Source organism: Pipistrellus kuhlii, unplaced genomic scaffold (genome assembly GCF_014108245.1).
Source record: "Pipistrellus kuhlii isolate mPipKuh1 unplaced genomic scaffold, mPipKuh1.p scaffold_m20_p_7, whole genome shotgun sequence".
Taxonomy (NCBI): domain Eukaryota; kingdom Metazoa; phylum Chordata; class Mammalia; order Chiroptera; family Vespertilionidae; genus Pipistrellus; species Pipistrellus kuhlii.
Window position 1 is genome coordinate 40,421,254 of NW_023425573.1, and position 25,568 is coordinate 40,446,821.

The 25,568-nt window shown below is 34.4% G+C and overlaps 1 protein-coding gene across 16 annotated transcripts in view; it reads right to left on the reverse strand.

Moving 5' to 3' along the window:
* UBR3 (ubiquitin protein ligase E3 component n-recognin 3) overlaps positions 1 to 25,568 on the reverse strand; it is a 128,987-nt gene that overhangs the window by 22,555 nt on the left and 80,864 nt on the right. For 9 of the 16 annotated variants that reach the window (XM_036420510.2, XM_036420513.2, XM_036420502.2 and 6 more), the window contains 7 exons: positions 24,783 to 24,950; positions 19,596 to 19,729; positions 15,079 to 15,189; positions 9,524 to 9,736; positions 8,001 to 8,137; positions 2,120 to 2,205; positions 646 to 748 (listed from right to left, as the gene is read on the reverse strand). In XM_036420510.2, coding sequence (XP_036276403.1) covers positions 646 to 748; positions 2,120 to 2,205; positions 8,001 to 8,137; positions 9,524 to 9,736; positions 15,079 to 15,189; positions 19,596 to 19,729; positions 24,783 to 24,950 — 952 coding nt within the window. The remainder of the gene's footprint in view (positions 1 to 645; positions 749 to 2,119; positions 2,206 to 8,000; positions 8,138 to 9,523; positions 9,737 to 15,078; positions 15,190 to 19,595; positions 19,730 to 24,782; positions 24,951 to 25,568) is intronic. The other 7 variants (XM_036420515.2, XM_036420508.2, XM_036420505.2 and 4 more) reach the window with 4 other exon arrangements.

Here is a 25,568-nt window from a genome sequence, read left to right on the forward strand (position 1 = left end):
TATTTCTGCCAAAAGTTTATAGCCTGAATCTAATTACAAGGAAATAGTAGACAAAAAATTTTGAGAAATTCTACAAAATAATTGGCCTAAGCCCTTCAAAAAAGAAGTCAGCGTGATAAAATACAAAGAAAAGTCAGGAACAATTTCAGATTAAAGGAAACTAAAGAGGTATGACAACTAAACACAAGCATGATTTTAAATTGTCTTTGCATTGCATTAGCATTTCCCAGGATATTACTGAAACTAGCAAAATCTGAATAGGTTCTGTATGAGGTAAGGGTCATATAAATAGTCAATTAACCAGCATCATTCACCATAAAGACTACGATTCCCCCTCCTCTGAGCCATCTATACTATAAATCCAATATCGAGTACAACAAAAGAAAGGTTTTTTAATATCATTATTTTGCAGCATCTAATGAAATAACAGATTTAGGCAAGAATCATCAGGGATTGCAAAATCTTTAGATGAAAGGCTGATGGGGAACTTTACAATGGAGGGATCAGACTTAGGCTATCTGAACCCACTGATCAATTCTGACATAAAAAGAGGCACAAGCAGCTACTGTGTGCGTCCATTTGAATGTTTTATCTGTATTTTTCAAAAACAATTTTAATTAACTTTAATCTTTCAATAATACTTACTGCGAATTCAACTCTTCTAACTGAGTAAGCTTTCTCCAGGGATTAAACTCAGAATCAATGCTATAAAGCCGCATGTGCAAGGCTAATACATGGAACAATTGATCTAAATAAATTAAAGAAAAGGTAATTAGAAAGTTTACAAAATTCTTCCAGAACAAAATTCAGACAAAATGTCTAATTCATAAAGAAATATTTCCTATTCTTATAATTATAACTCACTAGGTTTAAGTACCAACTACTTCATGCTGACTTTTAAGCTAAACTCTGAAATATATCTAAATAATTTCAGTTAGTATCTGGACTGTCCTTATACTCAATCTTAACAGGAATGGTTCCTTTTCCTCATCTGTCATAGACCTACTTTTCCTGGGCTTTGTGCTACAGCTTTACAACATGTACTTCTCACTATTGTGGTCTCCTCCTAACCAAAATTTACTATTATCTTCATTACCCTGCCCTGAATAATATGGATAATAACAGCCATGTAAATCAGTTAGGTGATGTTTTTTCTTTACTTAATATTTTCCCCAAAGTCTTTTTTAGGGACTTTTTAGGGAATTTTTACTTTATCATCTTTTGATTCAACCTAAAGAAAAAAATAACAGCCCTGGTAGGTGTGGCTCAGTTAGTTGGAGCATCTTCCCATGCACTGATGGGTCTTGGGTTCAATTTCCAGTCAGGGCACATACCCAGGTTTCAAGTTCATGTTCATGAAAAATCTACTTCAAGTTCCAAATGACACTTCTCTCAACTATACCCTTACAAGAAGTATTAAAGAATCATGCCACTTTACAATATAAAGTATATTCATAAATAAAAGCAAACATATATAACTTTAATAGGTTTTAACACATATACAACATAAATGCCTTCCTTAATTAATAGTAGCTATATACTAGAGCACATGTGTCAAACACAAGGCCCGCGGGCCAAATCCGTCCCGCAAGGCCTTGCAATGTGGCCCGAACCGCGCTGTCATCACTGCACTCCACTGCGTTTCCATCACAATGACAGTTTATGACTGTTCAGTAAACCATTCGGCCCGCGATTTAGGCTGGATTTTAGATTTTGGCCCCTTCTCTGATTGAGTTCGACACCCCTATGAGGAATCTATAGACAATACTAATTGTCATTATGAAAAGATTTTCTTAAATGTACACAATGAAAAAATTATTTTAAAAAATCCAGTTCAAGAACAATTTTTATAGCTGAGAATAACATTGTTTTAGAACCAATGTAAATCTGGTCAATTAGTATGACATTTATTTACTGAGTAATCACAGTACAGAAAGAGCTAAATATTCATATGTCTTTTTTCTAAGTACAAGATTAATGATTTAAAGCATATAATCACTATTAAAATTGATTATATACAACATAAAAAGAATCTAAAAATACACCAAAAAATTACTTTGTCTCTATATGCTTTCAAAAAAGACATAAATAGAAAATTTTAGCACCATTTAATACTTACTTAAACAAGACCTTTTGCCAGCTGTGCTTGCACCCCCTGAACACAAATTGCCTCCTCGATGTATTAATTCAAGTTCCAAATTGGTTCTGTAAATAAATCATTTTAATATATCTCAGTCATTAGGCTGAAGCAATATTTCTTAATTTGTCTTATTGATATGACTGAGTCAACCTAAACAATAAAGTTCAACTTTATTATTTGCAAAAGTATAATCTATGCAATATCAGTACAATTTTATTTCTGAAATTAAAAGGGGACAGCTTATTGTCCTTACTTATATAGTATATTCATACTTATAACTGCAAAACCGCATGTCACAGTATAATTGTTCAAAATTCCAAATGTTGGCAAATACTTTCCATATGGAAAATAGCTACAATGCACTTCATAAACCTACAAATGAATCTAAAGAAAGAATTTGTATTCCAACTGTTAGCCACGGAGTAGGTGGTTACTATCAGACAACACACAAGGGCATACCAATTTTTCTATCAGAGAAATGGTTATCACTCATTGGAGCTTAGATGGTTCTAGAAATCAATACCAAGAAACAAAATCACTAACATAAAAATGACTAGGAACAACATAATTAACAGCAGTCTCTTCTGTGGACATCTACAATTAGTTTTATTAAAATATATTGTGTAACTGTTGATACTGCTAAACATCAGTAGTATTATTCATACAGACCTGAAATTATAAAACACTTAGCAATTATCAGCTTACAAAATAGCAATAATTAGTAAATTGACATTTCAAAAATCAAACCGATGCAGAATCTAAAGATTCACTCAAAAACAGTAAAAGTAAAATAGCAATTTTTGCCAAAATAATAAATAAAAATTCTGAGTCAAAAACTGTGTATTTTTACTTCAACAGTACTAATAATCTTAAATATACCTTTATTTGCCACTACTAACACTGAATGAAGTTGTTTATATCCTAGACATGCATTTGTCTCTAATAGTGAGTTATCCCCATTCTTAAGAAAAAAAATTAGGCGGCCAAGTTTCAAGCTTACTCTTTGTAAATGAATTCAAGAAAAAATATTATGCTATTTTATTTAAAACAAACCGCTTTGAACTAGTTCTGATTGTATTTTTTAACACGAATGTTTTGAAATGTTATTTTCATATATTTACTTAGAAATGCAAACTTTAAAATATTAATATTCCTAAGTCTGTACATTTGCCACCCATTTCTAAAGGAATGCTTTAATCCTCTCTATTTGTGGGGGTGTGAGGGACGGGGGGGCAAAGGGGGAAGGAAAGCAATTTAACATTGATAATGTTCCTGCTCAGAGCCCCATCTGGTTGCTGCTGATAAGGGAATCTGTGTGACAAGGAAATTTTCCACCCTTCAGGCGCTTTGCATTGCTCACTGAACTTCTAAAAACCTACCAGCAAGGAAGCAGGGACAAGGATTTCATATTAGTGGACAGAAAGCGAGCGGAGACCAAGATGTTTTCCTTCATCAGGGGACATAAATGAGATCAATACATTTTGTTTTCACAAATCTTCTGTTGCCTAATCTGTAGGAAAAAATTAATGGCTATATTCTCTTATAAAAACTAAGATTTCCTAGACAGTACTTTTAAAGAGCTAACCAGAAACATGAGCAATTCTTACATTTGAATGTCAGAACTAGAATGTCAACTTTGATTTCAGTGTAATTTGCAAAAATATTCATTAAAATATAAATACAGGAACAACCATCAAATAAGATACTTTAAAAAATGACAAACATGTTACTAGGAATTTTATTTTAATGAATACTTGACAGAAAACTACTAAATGTAATTAATTATTTCAGATTATGGTAGGACAATCTCCTACACAATATTATCTCTGAATTAAAAAAAAAAATACTACCTATCTACCCAAGAGGTTAGTATCATGTAATAATTTGTAAAACTTTAAAAATCAAAGTCAGAGGCCTTAACCATCAGCTTTTCCTTATTTCATTTATAACAAAATTTATCCTTTAATTTCAGACTTGCAAGAAAAGAGTTGCAAATGCATTTTGTTCTCCATGTCTAATCTTCCCTCACTGTTGAAAATCACCACATAATAGGGCTGGTAGCAGGAGTTTTCTGACCATTCCAATTTCTTCTTTGCTGCCCTCAGAAAATCTCCCAAGGTTTACCATATAAATAAAATTAAAAACAAAAAGATACTCATTATCCTATTAAAAATTTTTTCTAAAACAATGATTAAGGGAAACAGTTTTATTGGCTAGTTACCCTCTAGAAATATTTATTTCTAAACATCAAAAAATTTAAGTTTCCTAAAGAGTAAAAAAATTTATGTAATCAGCAGGAAGAAATTCAGTTCTGGAAAACAGGTTGTAGTCCATTCAAAATTACTAATGTCAAATAAATAAACTTTTAAGTTCTAATAAACTCTACATTTAATAATCACAATGTTTGATTCAAAAGTAATTCAAATTAAGCTTACCTCTAAATATTTTACTTAAATATCTAAGCATTTTAGATATTAATATGTTAATGCCTACTCTTTAGGCATAAAAATATTCATAATCTATAATCATAAGTATTTAAAACATAAGGTTATATGCTAGGCATAAGATAATTATGAACAATCTGGTTGTTTTCCTACCTTGATAAAATTATATCCTATTCAAGAATGGATATAAAATATTTTTTTCTTTCAATTCATGTTTTTGTTTTCTGAGTCAATTTGGTTTTTCTTTGATTGTTTATTTTCTATTTAGCGACTAAATAACACTTAGAGAAGGCATGAAATTTTTCTGTGAAAACTTGACAATAACCTAGGTAATTGTAACCAAAGGAAAATGAGGTTTTTAAGGATTACATACTTTCTTTTTCAGAATCTTTATTTTGCAGCTTTAGAGTTTATCATTAAAGATCAGAGAAGGGTGGGAAGAGGGAAGAGCATATTTTCTCTACATATATATCCCCTTATTAGTAAATAACATTTGACATTTGTTCCTACTTCTCTATAAAAGAAAAAAAATCTGAAATTTGTGTATTTTAAGTCTCCTGAATTAGCAAGCTTTACTCTGTAAGTTATTTATATATTTAAACCACAAATAGGAAACGAAATTTTCCACTAAACTAAATGTAAATTAAATTATTGGATTTATCTTACTATAGAAAAATTCCATATATAGATCATGCCCATTCAAACAGGATTTTCTTATAAGCCAAATCAAAGACATAATAATGCTTTGTGTGTGTGTGTGTGTGTGTGTGTGAGAGAGAGAGAGAGAGAGAGAGAGGAGACACATGTATGTTTGCATAATGACATTTTGGTCAACACATATACCACTGTAATACCATAAAAAAATTTGCTATCACCTAGTGATGTCATAGTCATCCTAACATCATAGCACAACACATTACTCATGTGTCTGTAGTGATGCTAATGTGAACAAATCTGCCAAGTTGCCAATCGTATAAAAGCATAACACATACAGCCGAAACCGGTTTGGCTCAGTGGATAGAGCGTCAGTCTGTGGACTGAAAGGTCCCAGGTTCAATTCCGGTCAAGGGCATGTACCTTGGTTGCAGGCACATCCCTGGTGGGGGGTGTGCAAGAGGCAGCTGATCAATGTTTCTCTCTCATTGATGTTTCTCGCTCTCTGTCCCTCTCCCTTCCTCTCTGTATAAAATCAATAAAATATATTAAAACAAAAACATAACACAGAATTATGGATAGTACATAATACTTGACAATGATAAATAACTGTTACTGGTTTACATATTTACTACATTTTTATCATTATTTTAGAATGTACTCTTTATAAAATGTGTTACACTGGTAGCCACCTCATATATCTCATGTTCATCGCATCTGTTTATTGCATTATCTTCCTGTGATTGATTTAATCTTGTGTTTGTTTATACAGTAACATGCTATACAGGCTTATAGCCTGGAAGCAATAGGCTATATCATGGATTCTCGTTGTGCAGAGGAGTTTATGCCATCTAGGTTTGATAAATACATTCTATTGTATAATCTTTGCACAACAACAAAATTGCCTATCAACATATTTTTCAGAACAGATGCCTATCATTAAGTAGCACAGGACTACCTATGTGTACACACACACACACACACACACACCATAACTGAGTTGGTCTACATTCATCCCAATCTTCTATAGCATTACTACCACAATATAGTACAGGAGTTTTGTAGAATCTTGAAATTATGGAAAATTAAATTATACTCAATTTAGTTTTCACATAAAGCATATTTTACTGCAAGTATGCAACTGGTGACTCTCTAGAGACAAATGTTAAATTAACTATTATAGCTTCCCCCAAAGCATTCTGGATAAATAATAACAGTCAGGAATGTGCAGGCTAGAAAGTTACTTCCCAGTCCATTAGATCCTTTTACATCGATCTGTGTCCAGCATTTGCATTCTTAAACCAAAGACTAGCGTTTCCTTATCTTGAGCTCTAACTTGCTTGCAGCAATTTTCCTAAATCTGGTTCCATTTTTCCTGGGTTCTAAAGACTATATATAATTCATTTATCCTTTTGTTATCGTCTGGTCCAGGAATGGGGCAAAGACAATGGCCATGATAAGCTACATGCATATATGACCTAAAAAAACCAAAAACCTGAATGCAGGTGAAGAGAAAGGAGTACTGGGACCGAAAGAACACTAGACCGAGACTCAAGAGACCGGAGCTCTAGTCCTACTCCTGCCACTAATTTGCTGCCTGACTTCCAGCCACATTTTCTCTCTAAATGTTGCCTACTTGGACAAAATATGAAGCTTCTAGAGATATCCAGGGTCTATAAATCAGTTCTGGCAGAGCGAATTTACAAGTTCCTAATTTGCCCAGTTTCTTCCTTATTTCCTTCTTTTATGGTTCTCTGTTTTCATTCTATTAAGTTTTCTAAAATTCCTACTTGGAACTATTTCTTAGCCATTGAAAATCTACTCAATCAATTAGACTAATCCTATCTACCGTATTTTTCGGACCATAAGACGTACTTTTTTCCCCCCAGAAGTGGGGGGGGAAAGTCCCTGCGTCTTATGGTCCAAATATAGCCTACACATATACTTTTTAAAAAAGTTTTTTTACTTGCCCGGCTCTGTGTGGTGTCTGTGTGCTTGCCCAGCTCTAAAATGGTTCTAAATGCTGCTGTTTACTTTACAGGGTTGATTACATGTGTTTATGACTGTGATGTTGGGTTTTAATGCACATAAAATATTTTAGGACACTATTTGTTTCAGAATCTTTTTTTCTTCATTTCCCTTCTCTAAAAACTGGTGCGTCTTATGGTCCGGAGCGTCTTATGGTCCGAAAAATACGGTAATCTGAAAGATGAGAGTTATTTGCCTCTGTTTTCTTAAGACTGCTGCTAGCTACAAATAGAAGCTTAGGACCTGCCTGATCTCGTATTTCTCTCCCTCACCTGTTTTTCAAAACCAACTATTGTCTTCTAGGATATTATTAGATCTTTTACTAGCTTATAACAAACAAAATAAGTTCTCCTTACTGTTCAACATGTTACAATGTTTTAATTCTCAATATTATTACTTTTTAACAACTTGAATAGTGATTTCTTAATACTACCTTTTATATATACGGTAATATTTACATGCTTTGAGGTAGATTTCTGTCTCAAAATGTGAACATATCCCATATATCCTACAATGCTTAATAACACTTAACTCAATATTTCACTAAAATAAACTCTTCAGAAAATGAAGGAAAAGTATACTTTTATAGTCCTTCTAGGAAATTCTAAAATCAGCCATAATTTCAACAAGCATTAAAAAAAAAATCCTTTCTTCAAATAAATATGAATGATAAATGAAATAAATCCAACTAAAAATAATAAGTAAATATAAAAGTATATACTGCATATACCTACCTAGCAACAGAATACATAAAGAGAAAATCATTGTCTGGTGAGCCTGGGGTCTTGCTATAATCTCTATATTTCTTCTGAGTAGTATTTTTTATATCTTTCATTACAGATTCCATTTCTTTACTTAAGTTAGTTTCAGACTGTAAAAAATACAAACAAAAAATATAAAGTGTATTTATATCCATTTTCTCTAATAATAGTCTAATACTATTGTTTATCATATGAACATACTAGAAAATTAAAGTTAAAAAGTACATTAACTATCTATTATAAATGTATGTGGTACACAAAGATAAAACAGATCAAGAAATATTTTCTCTTATTTTAGGGATATTTATCTCAATTCTATATTGTGACTGGTAACCCAACCACACAAACTATATTCTAAACAAATGAGCGGATGTCATTAAAGTAATATTTTAGAACAGTTCCCATGTTTATAAAAAACCTGACTTTCATTTTCAAAGACTAATATTGATGCCCCTTACTTTAAGCAAACTATAAACACACAAACTTAGAAGTACCAAAGGGAAAAATCACAGACTCTCAAATTAGTCTTCAACTGAGAAAAGGAACTGCTAGAAGATGATTCTGAGTAGCTTTAAACTATGAATTTCAATTTCAAAAGTTTTCATAAGTTTACTGCAAAACCAGCCATAGCTGTCACTTCTCTCAAGAACTACCATAGCCCAGGCCAGTGTGGCCCAGCTGGTTGGAGAGCCATCCTATTCACCAAAAGGTTGCAGATTCAATTCCCAATGAGGGCACATACTTAGGTTGCAGGTTCGATCCTGATAGGGTGCACACGGAAGGCAACTGATCGATGACTCTCCCTCTCTCTCCCACATATCCTAAAATCAATAAAAACATATCCTCAGCTGAGGATTAACTTTTTAAAAAAAGAACCATATCACAAACCTATAATAAGGTGAAATATTTAAGAGTTTAAATCAAATAAATAAATCCTACTGGATAGAATAAAAGATCGGTTCACTTAGGACAAATCACACAGTAAAATAGATCTGACTTATTAAATCAAGTATACAATATTTCTTCTCTTTAATATACATACACACACAAGTGTCTATGTAAATCTATAATTACACATATATAAAGTGTGTGTGTGTGCGTGTGTGTATCTTAATCCTAAAATACCTAATGGGCATAATTTTAAATGATTAGACTGTGCTTAACACCGCAAGATATATAGATATAATTTACTTATTTGTGTGGCTTTGTTTTTAAATATTTCAATATCTTAAAAAAGTTTAACCATATCTAAACTTATAGGATTTCATGATCTGGAAGATATATATTAAAACTATAACAATTAGACTAAGGCAAAGCATAGCCTTTGCTAATAAGCTGTTCTATTATTCTCATTTTTATTTTTAATAAGCACAAATAAGAGAAAAACTTCTAAAAGCAATTTCTATTAAATGTTAAAGGCACAGAATAATTTAAAAACAAAACAAATATAAAGGGTAAAAAGCAGAGCAGGGTTGACCAGGATGTTTCTGCCTTACACTGATGCTTACGGGGAAAGCTCCTGGCCGTCCCTGCAGCTCCTCCACTTCTTTCATGAGATCTTGCATGCTTTTGTTACTGGGACGTTGCCAAAGGTTATTTTCCATATTGCTTCCAGGATAACAAGGAAGAACACTGTTCGCAAACTGCCTGCAGAGAGGACAGGTGAATTCTCCTTTGTCCACTGAGAACCCCTGAAGAACCTGGTCATTCTAAAATATGAAATAAACATACAGATGTATGATGCACACCTTTATATAAAATAAAATTACACCACTACATTTTATGTAAATAAATGAAATATACAAAATAAGACATCTCTAATATATGCCATAAAAACATAAACAAAATCTCTCATTTAACTGTTGAAGCTTATCAAATTACCTCTCACATCATGGCACTCACGCAATGGTTGCCATCACCAATAAACTCCTTAAGTATCCTACTCTTCTCTCAGAATTGAAACATTTAAATAATGACAAAAATTACTCTGAAATGTGGATTTAAGATAAAGAATAACTGAAAAAGCAGGCCACAGTAAAGTGGATCAACTTCTTCTTATACCTTGCCCTGCTTTCATAATCTGTAAGTGACTAGAGAGAAGATTTTCCAAGTGCCCATGTAGGTAAGAGACAGCTTTTGAGCATAAAGTAAGCCAAAAAAATGTGATGTGTCTTGTGTCTAAACTGCTGAAGACAACTGACTGGACTTTACACACAGTAGATCTGTTTAGGTTTCATGGATAGGAAAAAGATTTAGAGTATTCAGAACATAAATGTGATAGGAGGGGGATTAATTCCTTCCTTCAGATGTTTCTGATAGAAAGAGAAGGAAAAAGTAGAATTTTTGAAGTAAAGACACATAATGCACATATGCCTAGGAAGAAGCTCTTGCTTGAGAGACTGCAATACATCCTAACTAACCAGAGGACTTAAGACAGAAATTCAGGCTGATATATTTATTCCTTTCTTTTGCCTGACACCATCCCACTTCTATTTTGTTCTTGTAGGCCATTGCTGTTGTGTAGTCCTGTTATATATCTTTTCCCAGTAGTCTCCCTCTTATTCTGTTAACTAGTATAATGCTTTTCTCAAAATATGTTTTTAATACATCTTGTATATGTATGAATACTACAATATGACCATTATTACTAATAAGACAAAAATAATGAGAAAATAGGATTAAGGAAAAGAAAATAAATTTATTTGCCTGTAGTTAATAAGGTAGTTAATGACAATGTCAGGATGAACTTAGGTTTTTCCACTCTTAATTTAGTACTAATTTCACTACACTAGGTTCTATCATGTGCCAAATGATGGCATAAAGAGTTAAGATACATCTTCACTTAAGATACAAACAATTTTAAGGCAAACAGAAACAGCTAGATTATAATAATAATAATGTGATAAATGCAACAAAGAAGGCTTTCCAGAGAAGACTTGTAAGCTAAGTTTCAAAGATACAAAAAAGAGAGTATTCTACAAGATTGGGGCAAGGACCTGATCACTGAAGGACATTCTGTGATAAGCTTCCCTATATCCTTTATTTTAAAAAATGGTAGGTTTACCTCCTTACCATGATTGAAACTCAATTCTTTCCTAAAGCCTCCCCAGAAGTCCTCTTGATTAGGCACTGCTCATTCTCCTACATCCCTCACATCTCAGCATCCTTTTCATCTCGTGATGGCTCAAGATAATTATCCTTGCATTCCCTGTCTTTGTGGCTCATGTCATTTAATAATACCATTCTTTCCTTCCCTTTTACTGGTCTCCACTACCTTCATTAACATGAGGACTTTGGTACCTAGTTCAGCTTTCCTCATCATCCCAACCTCCTATGCAACTTCAGTGTGTATGTGAACAACCCATCTTACTGACATGTGAGTCCTTCAACTACTTGGCCTAATCGGCTCCTATGGCTTTGACCTCCACTGTAACACCAGTACCACATCCTTGTTCTGTAATTGCCCCAAATTATCCATATATGAAAACACTAAATTCATACGTCTTACTTTCTGACTGCCAACTCCTGTGTCCATTAGTTCCTCTTTTTTTGTTCATTTATGAGGCCACTCCTATCCTGCCCATACACCATGATCTGCCACTTTAAAAATTCTCAAGTCAATACTCCTCATTCCCTCCATATGTCTTCATCACACATACCGAATAAACATTCATAGAAAATTAATCCAATGTATGACTTCTCCAGTTCTGCATCAAACTGAATGCTCTTAGGGAAAACAAATAATTTCTTCTACAGTTTCCAATTTCAGTGGAACCCTGAATACTGCATGGCAATCTTGCTCCAACATCCTATGAAGCACTCTCTCACCCAATTCCAAAGTGGTTTTTCAAAACCACCTCTTCACTTGTAACATCCCTTTCACCTACCCTAGCTTCGTCCCCTGTTCTCTAGGCACATAAAGCCACACCTCCTGACTTAGAAAGAAGAGAATCATGGCAGCTCCTTCAGCTTCCTGACTTCTCCCACCCCAAATATGGAACTAATAAATCCTATCAGTCCTTCCATCCTCTTTCTTCCTTTATCCCGTTTGCTAATATCTCCTATTCACTCTACTGTCTACCTAATGTGAGATTATTCCCAATCACATTCTTTCAATGATCACCATTATCTTTCACCTGATTCCTTACTCTCTTATGCTGCACATGCAATCTCTCAGAAGACCATATATATTCTTTCTATATATATATTATACATTCTATATATATTTCAAATATCTAACCTCTTCTCCATCTCAACTTCCATGACCAAGCCCAAGCAGCCACTATCTCTTGCCTCCTAAATGATATCACCACATATTTTTTAACTCTCCTGCAATCCTACAACAATCCCCTGCAAACACAACTACCACAATAAACTTTCTGAGCATGTCATATCTCTGCTTAAGAGTCTTTAATGGCTTTAATGTATCTCTGGAAGGAATCTGTCTAGAGACAAAAAATCCTTACATGGACTTTTACTATATGACCTCTGACTACTCCTCTCATCTTATCTCTCATCACTCAAGAACCTTACACTTCATCAAATGTTCTAGCACTTCGGCAGATGTTCCAATAAGACCCTATATACACTTCATAATACTTAATACTTTTTATTGCAACTCTTTTTTTCTGTCTCACACAATGTATAGTAAATTCCTTGAGAGAAACTGTCTTATTCACTGTTGCATCCCAAAAATCTACCACAGTATCTGGGCTTTGAATAAATATTTGTTGAATGCACAACTGAATAAAGAGGTATGAAAATCGCATAATGTAGTTACAGAGCTATTAATTAGCTTATTGATGCTAAATTAATGGAAGATAAAGCTAAAGCAACAGGCAAGTCTAGATCATGGAGTGCCTTGAATGCCATTCAGAGAAGAATAAACTTTATCCCATCAGGAATAAGTCAGTAAAGGATCTTTAAGCCATATGTCATCAAATTTACATTTTAGAAAGATCAATATAGTGATTAAAGTAGACTTGGATTAAGGAAACTGATAAGAACGCAAATGCAATAGTCAATAGGCATGTACAAAAAAGTAGAAGTGGGAACAATAAAGACAGAATATAGTCAAATGAGATTTTAGAAGGCAGAATCAGTGCTCGCTTCGGCAGCACATATAGAAGGCAGAATCAATAGAATTTGGTAATGACTGAATGTGAGAGATTCGGAATAGGAAAGGAAATAAAGAAATCCTGTTTCTGAGTTAGGAATCCGGGAACAGACCTATCTAGCTTTAAAGAAGTTAAGCTGAGAGAAAGATAAAGTGACAAGCCCAGCCGGTATGGCTCAGTGGTTGAGCATTGACCTATGAACCAGAAGGTTATGGTTAAATTCCTGATCAGGACACATGCCCAGGTTGTCGGCTCAATCCCTAGTAGGGGGCATGCAGGAGGCAGCCTATCAATGATTCTCTCTCATCATTGATGTTTCTTTCTCTCTCTCCTTCTCTCTTCCTCTCTGAAATCAATAAAAATATATATATATATATTTTTTTTTTAAAAAGACCATAGTCACAGGAAAATACAAGGTCAAGGGAAGAAATTTTAAATAGCAGACTTTGGTGTCCTTGTTAACTGAAAAGAAGGGACAGACCAGACCAAAAAAAAACTAAAGATACAGAAGAAAAAGAGGTTACTTACTGATAAACCAAAGCCCCTGTGGTAAAGGGGAGAAAGGAATACTACAGCATAAAAAGAAAGATTATTTCTGAACAGAAGAAAAAATACTACCTCAAAGAGTAGAAAAGAAAGAATTGGTTGGGATGCAAAGTCATTCATCAAGGAATATACCTAAAAGCAACATAGGAAGCTACAGTAGTATGTGACAGAGAACCACTGTTCTTGGTGAGAGGAAGAGGCAGTTTAGAGGGAAAAGGGACCTTGGGACTTCAGGGGGATAAGGGAGGCAAAGGTTTGGAATAGCTGCTGAGGAAACCAGGAGAGGAAACTGACTAAAGACAAGTAAATGAAGTGTAAGTGGTATTTACAGTCCATGACTTTAGTCCAGCAATTTTTAACCTTTTTCATCTTATGGCACACATAAACTAATTACTGAAATTCTGAGGCACACCAAAAAATATATTGTTTTTGTGCCAATCTGACAAAAAAAAAAAATAGTTATACTTTTTATTCATTCATACCAGACGGCTATTGTTGTGTTGGGTGTTGTCACTTTTTTATTTGATAATCTGAGGGAAAAGAGGTGTCCTGACTAACATTTTTATGGCACACCAGTTGAAATTCACGGCTCTAGTCTAAGGCACTATGACTAACATTTTTATGGCACACCAGTTGAAATTCACGGCTCTAGTCTAAGGCACTATTATAGAAAACCACAAATTTATGGAGATGACAGTTTACTTAGCTTTATTACTTTTCTAGCAGGGCTAGTTGCCTGGGTCTATGATCAAAGGAGGCAGATTAAACAACAGGTATTAAGAGTAGAATGGGTAAAGTATAAGTAAGCGAGGCTAGGTAAGAGCTAATGCACCAGGGAAAATGCACAAGGGTTAAAGGACTAGATATCTTGATGCCAGAAGCAAAACATAATAATAAAGAGTGAAAATAAGAGAATTTGAAAAATAATTAAATAATATGGTGGGATAATAAAGCTTAATACTGATAAAGCTTAATATTTCAGAACTAGAATAGCAAAGTCTAAAATTACAGCCATGTCCTGGCGTCAACCTATGAACCAGGAGGTTCGATTCTCAGTCAGGGCACATGTCCAAGTTGTGGCCTCGATCCCCAGTAGGGGATGTGCAGGAGGCAGCCAATCGATGATTCTTTCTCATCATTGGTGTTTCTCCCTCTCCCTTCCTTTCTCCTTAAAATTAATAACATTTTTTAAAAATAAAAAAAAATTTCAGCCTTGGACGTCAGCTACTAAAAAAAATCCCTAAAGTGAAAGAAATGAAGAAACTGTGAGCCTAGATTGTTCACATAATGACCAAAATCACCCCAGATGAATTGGGATGTATATGCTGTAAAAATATTTAATATGAGGAAAGATACATATACCTTTAAAATTTATTCAATTAACTTACCCGTAATGATTCCATATAAGATTTATGACAATCTATATGTAATGTGTGTCCACAGGTTTGTACATAAACACCTCCTTCCCAGCCAATTGATACTGCTAAGAGACAAGAACTCTTAAAAAAAGAAAGACAAAATTCAATTAATTTTAACGAAGTATAGACATATTTAAATATATCCACAGAAATCTCTGAATGATTTCATATTTGAACTTAGCATTCCAATTTGGTGACTAAATAGATTGTGGAGTTTTTAAACCCAGAGGAAAAGGAAGAATAACTTTGTATTTTTGTGATAAAGCAATACCAGACTTGAAAGCTCGAAGGCAATATCTTTAAACTAGAAACACCATAAAGATTTAGCTTCCAAATATCTATGCTCATATGAAAAATAATGACCAATTAGCCTTTCTCCACTCCATAAAATATAAGCTCTCACTATTATACTATAGTTCAGTGTAAACTATACTGGTATTGATGACAACTGTTTTATATGATACTTAATCTATGATTGCCATTAACAACTTCCCTCTTAAAGGGTCTACTTCCCTCTGACTTCTATAATGCGACTCTCTTTTGGTTTTACTCCCAACCCTTTAATCATTTGGTTTAGGCTCCTTTAAGTCTCTTCTTTCTTCCTCTGCCCCTTCAAAGTTTATATTCCTCAAGATTCTATTCTTAGTGCTTACTCACTACTCATTACAACTATTCTCCCTAAGTGATTTAATCAGTAAATTCACCTACCCTCCAAGTTAAATTAAATCTCTTGCCTGAATGACAGATACAAATAGCTGCCAACCAAAAATCTCCAGTTTGACATCCCTCAGACAACATAAAATTAATGTGTCAAAAACTTGTCATTTTCTCCATTACTCTTCCTTTTCCTCTGGGTTTAAAAGTTCCACAATCTATTTAGTCACCAAATCAGAAAGCTAAAGAGTTACTCTACATCACACTCTTTCCTTCACACCACAGTTTTAATTCCCAAATCATATGAATTCTGTCTTCTAAATAACTCATGACTTCAGCCTGACTTCTTCATTCTCACTGTAACATTCAAGTCTGTGCATTGTTGGGGGTTGGGTGGCATGGGAATTCTTATATAAAGTATTTGTAATTGGTCTTCTTGACTCTGATTTCTTCTCACCAATCAGGGGTGGCCCCAGTCTGGGAAAGGGGCCGCCCGTTTGCCTGCTGGCCTGGCCCGGCCCCGCCCCAACCAGGGTTAAAATGCCCGCTGGGGGTGGGGGTGGGGGTGGCTAGCGTGAGAGGCCTCAGGCATTCAGTCGTTCTGCTGTTCAGTCAATTTGCATATTACCCTTTTATTATATAGGACAGTTGATAGTCAGTTAATAAACAAGCTGCTTCTTTGACCATGTATTATAAAAATATAATTTTCTTTTTTAATAAAAGCAGTTAGCTGAAAATACTAAATCATTTGTTAATGTAACTGTTAGTTATCTTATTTGAATCCGCTGTAGTGTAGAAAAAAGGAAGGAAAACATTTACTAATATGAGATTAATGTTTTAGGAAGACTTAAATGATGTGTCCACCACTGTGCTAAGTGCTTATCATTCAATTTTCATGACCTCAATATTTATTAAAATCTCCTACAGTAAGTGGTAGTATCTTTTTACAAATAAGGAATACAAAAGTTACTAAGGTCACTCAGTTATAAATGGTAGTAGAGCCCAAATTCAAACCCAAGTCTATCTGACTCCAAAGCTCAAGTTCTTCACCTATATAAACACTTCCAATTTCAACACTTCAGTTTCAACAGTAATTGTACTGTCTTACATGACCAAAATTCTACACATCAACTCTATAAACTGCATGCATTTGATCTGAAGAGAGAAGAATCTACACAGCTTAATTCTATAATCAATATCAATGCCCACTGATAGTAACTCCTCTTCTATATAGTCTGCCTGACAACCAAAATCTGATACTCTGCTGGAATAATTAAGAAATCCAATAAGCATCTACAACACACATAGCATGTGCTAGCCCCTCAGGAAACTATAAAACTAATATAAGAAATGGTCCCCGCCCTAGCTGGTTTGGCTCAGTGGATAGAGCATCGCCCTGCGGACTGAAGGATCCCGGGTTCAATTCTGGCCAAGGGCACATGCCTGGGTTGTGGGTTCCAACCCCAGGGTGGGTGTGCAGGAGTCAGCCGATCAATGACTCTCTTTCATCATTGATGTTTCTATCTCTCTCTTCCTCTCCCTTCCTCTCTGAAATCAATAAAAATATATTAAAAAAGAAAAAAAAAAGAAAAAAAGAAATGGCCCTAGTCCTCCAGAGGCACAGTCGAGGAATCATGTCATATACACATAACTATTGTATAAGAACACAAAAGAATTAATATAGGAATAAAATCTCACAATCACTAACAGAAACATAATAGATATTCAGTCCAGTTCATATTTCAGAACTTATTCATTAAAAATTTTTTTGCCCTGTACATGTATATAGCTCGGTTGGCTGGAGCTTTGTCCCAAAGTGCTAAGGTTGTGTGTTTTCTCTCCAGTCAGGGCACATACAAGAAACAACCAATGAATGCATAAATAAGTGGAACAACAAATTGATATTTCTCTCTCCCTTCTCCTCTCTCTTTAAAATCAATAAATAAAAAATTGTTACATAATTTTAAAAATTAAAAAAAGTTTTTTTCTAGAAATGAAGTAAGTATTCTGGCTGCAAAAAGGAGATACCCTAATTTTTCTCTTCTTTATTAGATCTCCTCTTCCCTCAAGATTATTTTGCTATTAGGTCTGGATTGTATTTTGAGTAAATCAAGTCATTATTCTGTTTGGCTTTAGGATGTATCTTCAACCATTTACTCTAAAATGATTCAAAATTATAAAATTAAAATCAAAATAATGTCAAGAAAATAAAATCAAAATAAAGGTGGTAGTAAATTTCTGCAAAAGCAGAACTTAGCACAATTTCATCATTTCCTTCAAAAAGAAGATACATATTCATCTGTGATTAATAAAATTATATGTGTATATACACATGGTAAAAATTTCAAATGAAGAAAAAATGTGTGAAAGTAAGTGTTTATATCTTTTTCCAAATAATGATAATTTCATTTTTAAAGCCTCAAAATACAGTCCCCATTACCTAATCCAAACTACCTTGTAAAGCCTAACACCTGAGACCTCCTAAATGGGCTAGTTTGAGTATTAAAAACGCTATATATTTATACTGACCTTTATTATATATGTAAAGTGATCTGAAATATTTTTAACCTGATGAGTTAAAAATTGCTACATAAAAGATCATTATGAGCCTTATATTACAGAAGAGAAAACTGAGTGTTTATTTGGCCAAGTTCACATTAAGAAATGACAGAATCAGGACCGAACCCATTTTTCTGATCTGGGACTTGTTCTACACTAGACAAGATCTCCCTAATTAGAGCCTTCTGCTTCTCCAGAATCCACCAGAAACCTTCTCCTCTGACCAGACCATTTAACCACACTAGACTCTGACTCTTATCATTAGGTCAGTTACTATTTATTCTCATCAAGCATTTTGTCTTCTACCCATGCTACTAGTTTCTTCCATTTAATCCAGTGCATTATGGACCAACAAGAAAAAATTATATTTGAAAATCTATTAAGATAATCATCATATAGTTAAATAAAAATAATGCTTCATTTCACATTTTAAGCAATTTAAGTTATTATCATATATGTACTTAAATCAAGATGCAATATCCAAAACACAACAAGTGAAAGGAAACCCCATTTGGTAATCCAGTTAGGAAATGCTTAAAATGGTACCAAAAAAGAAATTTTATAAAGAAATTAATGCTGTTGCTATTAAATAAATAAAGCTGGTCTTCCAAGATTTGAGACAGCTGAGTGCAACATCATCTACGTGCAAAGAGCTAGAAAAAAGTCTACCGAGTTTATTAGAAACCATAGAAGCCATATATTAACCCTGGCCCTACTTTACATTTAAACAGCATCACAATGGGATTTTATTGTATCCTAGAGGCCCAGTGCATGAAATTCGTGCATGGGTGGGGTCCCTAGCAACAGCCGGCAGGGGTGCCTCCTTTCCCCCTGCTGCCTGCAGTCACCACCACCAGCCCCGTCCCTGGGTGAACTAACAGTCAAGGGGACAATCTGCATATTAGGCTTTTATTATATAGGATCTTTAAGTGAAAGTAAAAAAGGAAACAAAAATCTTCATAAAAATATTCATGCCATATTGAAAAGTCTTTATAGTTAATATTATACTTATGATTCCATTGTATTAAATTTGTATAACTCCCAATAAATAACATTTAAAACAAAGATATAACATTTATAACCTAAAATATTCACTTATTGACAGATTTCATTTCTTTACTATTCACATATTAATTTTTTCCAATAAAGTTCCAGATTCTAAATCAGAATGACATTTTTCTAACTATGTGTAAGAAAAATATACATAAAACTCTGGAGTGAAATAACTATGAATTTTGCAGACTAAAATACCAGTAGATAAAAAGGGTACTCACATCCTTAAAATAGCGTTGTAATAAGGAAAGCCTCACATCGTGAACGGCTGCACATGTATCCCACGGGTAGATCTGTTCCTCTTCAGTGATAGGCAGCTTTTTTGGCTCAGTGTTGTCGCGGCACTGCCCCAAAACTACATTAACAACAGAGATAAGAGCTTATTAAATGGCCAACATATAGGCCCGATTCACCTTAAGAGCCAAGTTATTTATATTATAATCAGCTGACTAATTTTTGCACTATTAGACCCTAAAAAAAAAAGTGATACTGTAGCGTTCTTCTAGAGTAGGGGTGTCGAACTCAATCAGAGAAGGGGCCAAAATCTAAAATCCAGCCTAAATCGCGGGCCGAATGGTTTACTGAACAGTCATAAACTGTCATTGTGATGGAAACGCAGCGGAGTGCAGTGATGACAGCGCGGTGCGGGCCACATTGCAAGGCCTGGCGGGACGGATTTGGCCCGCGGGCCTTGTGTTTGACACATGTGTTCTAGAGAGTAAATAAAACTCCAAATATGCCAATATTTAATTTTTAAAAATATATTTCTTTATTGATTTAAGAGAGGAAGGGAGAGGGGGAGAGAGAGAGAAACATCAATGATGAGAGAGAATCACTGACTGAGCATGTCCCCTACTGAGGATCTGAAACCACAACCCAGGCATGTGTCCTTGGCCAGAATCAAACCGAGACCCCCAGTCAGCAGGCCCACATTCTATCCACTGAGCCAAATCCGCTGGGGCCAATATTTAATTTTTAAATTAGCAGTAAAATATGGGTATGAACTCTGGATGGAAAAATGGACCAATGGATTGATTGAAGGATCAATAGATGGACTGATGGTGGATGAATGGTTTCCAAAGTGTGTCCATTGGAAAAGTCTAGAAATTATGACACTCCAGTAACAAATAAACTTTATTTCTAAATACACTATCTCTCAATGAAAAGGAAACAGATCCAAGGTTGGGAAAAAGTTCAAGAAAAGCTGGATTTTTTTTTTTTTAATATATTTTATTGATTTTGTACAGAGAGGAAGGGAGAGAGATAGAGAGTTAGAAACATCGATGAGAGAGTGTCATCAATCAGCTGCCTCTTGCACACCCGCTACTGGGGATATGCCTGCAACCAAGGTACATGCCCTTGACCGGAATCGAACCCGGGACCTTTCAGTCCCCAAGCCAACGCTCTATCCATTGAGCCAAATCGGTTTCGGCATAAAAGCTGGAATTTTGTGTAATAAAAAGTAAGGAGTAGCCCTGGCCAAGCAGCTCAATTGGTTGGAGTGTCATCCTGTACACCAAAAGACTGCAAGTCAAATTCCCAGTCAGGGCACATACCTAGGTTGTGGGTTCGATCCTTGATAGGGGCACATATGTGAGGTAAATGATTGATGTTTCTCTCTTACATCGATATTTTTCTCTTTTTTCCTCTCTCTCTCTCTCTCTCTCTCTCTCTCTCTCTCTCTCTCTCTCTCACATCAATGAAAACATATCCTCGGGTGAGGATTTAAAAAAAAAAAAAAGGGAGTAATTCAAACACTGAGGGGGCAGTCATGAGGATCTAAAGGAGTTCTGACTGGTCAAATTTGAGAAACTTTAAGTACTGAAAGAGTACTAATGGAAACAGATAACACATTCATTGATTCAGATGAGGAATCAAGTAAAAGGGTAAATTACTAGAGCCTCATCATATAGATTACCTACCACTTTAACCAAGTGATCAAACTTCACTGGCATCACCAATAATAGGACAAGCTGTCACTATGAGCCTCATTCTATAGAACTGATTGGACTCATCAACACTTTCTAAAGGTCTGGAGAAACTGCCCTAGATTAAAGTAGACTAACAGGAAATGACAATGAAATGCAATGCATAATCTTGGTTCTTGGATCAAGAAAAGACTTTGCTCCAAAAATATTACTGGGACAATTGAGAGAATTTTAACATAGAATATTAGATGTTATTATTAATAATAACAGATTTCTTGGATATGATGATACTGTGGTTATAGTAAAAATATCCTGTTCTTAGGAGATACTGCCTGAAATATTTAGGAATAAAATGTCATGATGTATGCCATTTTCTTCTGAAGAGAGAAATAGAAACGGAGAGTAAATAAGAGAGGGAAAGAAGGAAAGAAAAATAAATATGACAATATGTTAATTACTGGTGAGTGTAAGTAAAAGGTATCCAAATTTTCTGTAGATATAAAACTTTTCAAAATACACTTGAGAAGAGGTATATGGCAAAAGGAGAAAAACAAATACTAGGATTTTATAATTGTAAAAGCACAAAAAAGGGTAGTGAGGATATAAACATACAGTGCCATACATTATTATAAGACTGATAAGCATAGGAAGAGCCATTCTTAGGGAAGGTAAATTAACCATAACACTCACTGTGGGCCCCAAGTTTTGGAGAGTAGTGGCAAAAAGAGAGACAGAAGTAAATGCTAACAACTAAAATATGGTTATGCATTATGTATGCACTACTGTATTGGTTTGCTAGGATTTTGCTTTTGTGTCAGAGTAATGCTGGGCTCCTAGAATAACTTAGGAAGTGTTCTCTCCTTTTTTTTCCTTTTGACGAGTTTGAGAAGAATTAGTGTTATTTAAATGTTTGGTAGAACCACCACAGAATCTATCAGGTCCTGGGCTTTTATTTGTTGAGATGTTTTTGATTATAGATTCAATCTCATATTTAAGGTCTGTCAAATTTTCTTTCTTCTTTTCTTAACTATTTTTTTAATTGTCTAAAGTTTTACATAAGTCTCCTTTTTCCCCAATTGACCCCCCCTCCCCCACCTTCTATGTCTTCTTGAATCAGTTTTGGTAGTTTGTTTTTAGAAACTTATCCATTTCATCTAGGACATCATTTATTAACAAAATTATTCATAATATTCTCTTATAGTCTTTTTTATTTGTGTCCTTTTTTCCTTAGTCACTCTGGCTACAAAATTTGTCAATTTTGATATTTTCAAGAATGATTCTCTCTAGTGTTTTCCTTTTCTCTATTTCATTTATCTTTGCTCTAGTCTTTATTTCTTCCTATGTGCTAGCTTTGCAGTCAGCTTTTCCTATTTTTCTAGTTCCTAAAGTATAAAGTTACATTACTGATCTGAGATCTTTTTTTGATGGAAGCATTTGCAGCTATAAACTTTCCTCCGTGCACTGTTTTCACCACCCACATAAGTTTTGGTATGTTGTGTTTTCATTTTCATTTGTTTCAAAGTACCTTCTAATTCTTCTTTGGCCCGTTGGTTGTTGAAGAATGTGTTATTTAATTTACACATATTTGTGAATTTTCCAAGTTTCCTGCTATTATTGATTTCTACTTTCATTCCATGTGGTCAGAGATGATATTTTGGGTGATTTCGGTCTTTTTAAAAGTACTGAAACTGTTTCATGGCTAACCCATGGTCTATCTTGGAGAATGTTCCATGTACAATTGAGAAAACTGTATTCTACTACTGTTAGAGTATTCCATACAAGTAGGCGGTATTTTTGTTAATTATTGTATAGTGTTATTTAAGTGTTTTATTTCTTTTTTTGATATTCTGTCTAGCTATTCTATCTATTATTGAAAATGAGAGATTAAAGTCTCCAACTATTGCCGAAACCAGTTTGGCTCAGTGGACAGAGCATCTGCCTGCAGACTGGGGGGTCCTAGGTTCGATTCCAGTCAAGGGCACGTGCATTGGTTGCAGGCACATCCCCAGTGAGGTTGGTACAGGAGGCGGCTGATCGATGTTTCTCTCTCATTGATGTTTCTGGCTCTCTATACTTCTCCCTTCCTCTCTGTAAGAAATCAATAAAATACATTTTAAAAATAAATAAAGTCTCCAACTATCATTATAAAACTACTTGTGGCCTAGTTCACAGATTTGTGCACATTGAAAGGAAATTAGAAGACATTTTATATTGCTATTCGTCCTTTCTCTATAAGAGAAGTGTCAACCAAATTCACGATCGACAATGACAGATCAAAACACACATGTGCAATTGGCACCAGTAAGAGCTTTATATGTATTGCGCATGTGCGAGTAAACTGGACTTTTATATATGTAGAATAAATTACTTAATTAGACCTGCTTTCTGATTTAGTTTAACCTTTCCCAGCCCAGTGAAGCACCCCAACTTCTCTTTCAGGTAATTCTCAGCAACACAGCAATAAATATCAACATGAAGCAGATTATTATTGTAGATCATGCAGGGAGAAAAAATGGTAAAATATTTAACTGCAGCAGTTTGCCTATATTCTGCACAGTGAGAAAATCTGAGGTCATTTTCAAGATCCATATTTCTTACTTCTTTTTAGTCAGGTCAAGTTTCTAAACTTTCTAAATCTCCATTTTCCAGCTAATGAAAAGAAAATAGGATTCTACTGAGTCTCCTATAAATGTTATATCTTCTAACCCTAATCATAACTCTACTTCAAAATACTTCAGTTAGAGAGAGAATAGAGAACATTCAGACAAATTCTTAAAAAAAAAAAATTGTTTTGTTAACTACAGATTGGCAAACATATCTGTCAGTGGACTGTTTTAAAAATGGCACTTTCTTGTAGCTCAAGATACAAGGGCAAAGCTACCTGAATAAGCCTTATGCAATTAAAATAATTAAGTTGACACCCCTGGACAGTGTGGCTCAGTTGGTTGGAGCATCATCCAATGCACCAGAAGGTCAAGGATTTGATTCCCAGTACATATGGGAGGCAGCCAAAGGATGTATCTCTTACAATGATGTTTCTCTCCCTCACTCTCTTTCTTTTTCTCTCTTTTCCTTCCTCTCTTAAAAAAAATAAAAAATAAAAAATAAAAAATCAATATATAAGTGGACAATATTTCTGGTGTTAAAATGCTTCCAGATTTAAGAAAAATTAAATTGCCAAGAATACTAAACTCAGCAATTAGTCACCTAGCATTGGTAATATACCATATCATTTTAAGGAAAAAGACTAACGTATAAAGATCTCTTTCTGTTAAAAAGTTCTTCCAACTCATGTCCAGCAAGGTCAGATAAAACCAGATTAAGAATCTTTGCTATACAATTCTAAATCGACCCTTGTTATCTACATCTATAGTTATATCTAGACAAAGGTAAAACTTCCATTCAATACAGATATTTATTACTCTGTTGTATATACTTTATTTCTAAAATATTCCCACTGAAAAAGTACTTTAATTTTACCTGAGGATGCTTGTAACAGAACAACCAATCCTGTAGGTCGGTCTTCAGAGGAAGGGCCACTTTGGCCACAAATAACACAATCATATACTGCCTCAGAAACTTGTGGTTCTGCTGTGGCGATCTCCATAGGAATATCACTCTCAGGAGAATCTGAGAAGAAAAATCTCTCTTCAATGAAAATGTGGGGAAAAACTTAGTTGAAATAATTTTGAGCTTCAATACCAATTGAGGTATATTGTAATAAAATTATGGAAAAATAGCTTGCTAAAATAAAATGTTTACTTAGAAAAAGACAAAATATTCAAAGAGTTGATATAATGAAAGACTTTAAATAATATGTTTGTATTAAAATGTATTATTCACAAACAAAACTGAAAGGAAAAATACAGAAGCAAAGACATTTGTATTAAAAACACCTTTAAGACATTATAATTTAAGAAAATTGTTTTAATTTTCTTTGAGGCACCTCAGAAGGAAAATTTATTGACATCTCAGCTCTTGGGAAAAAATCGCAATATTTACTAGGAGATAAAAGAGAAACCAACTATTCCTCCTTTATTTATTCAGTTAAGTTTAATAAGAACTCATGGAGCCAAAGCCGGTTTGGCTCAGTGGTAGAGCGTCGGTTCCCAGGTTCAATTCCGGTCAAGAGCATGTACCTTGGTTGCGGGCACATCCCCGGTAGGGGGTGTGCAAGAGGCAGCTGGTCGATGTTTCTCTCTCATTGACGTTTCTAGTTCTCTATCTCTCTCCCTTCCTCTCTGTTAAAAATCAATAAAATATATT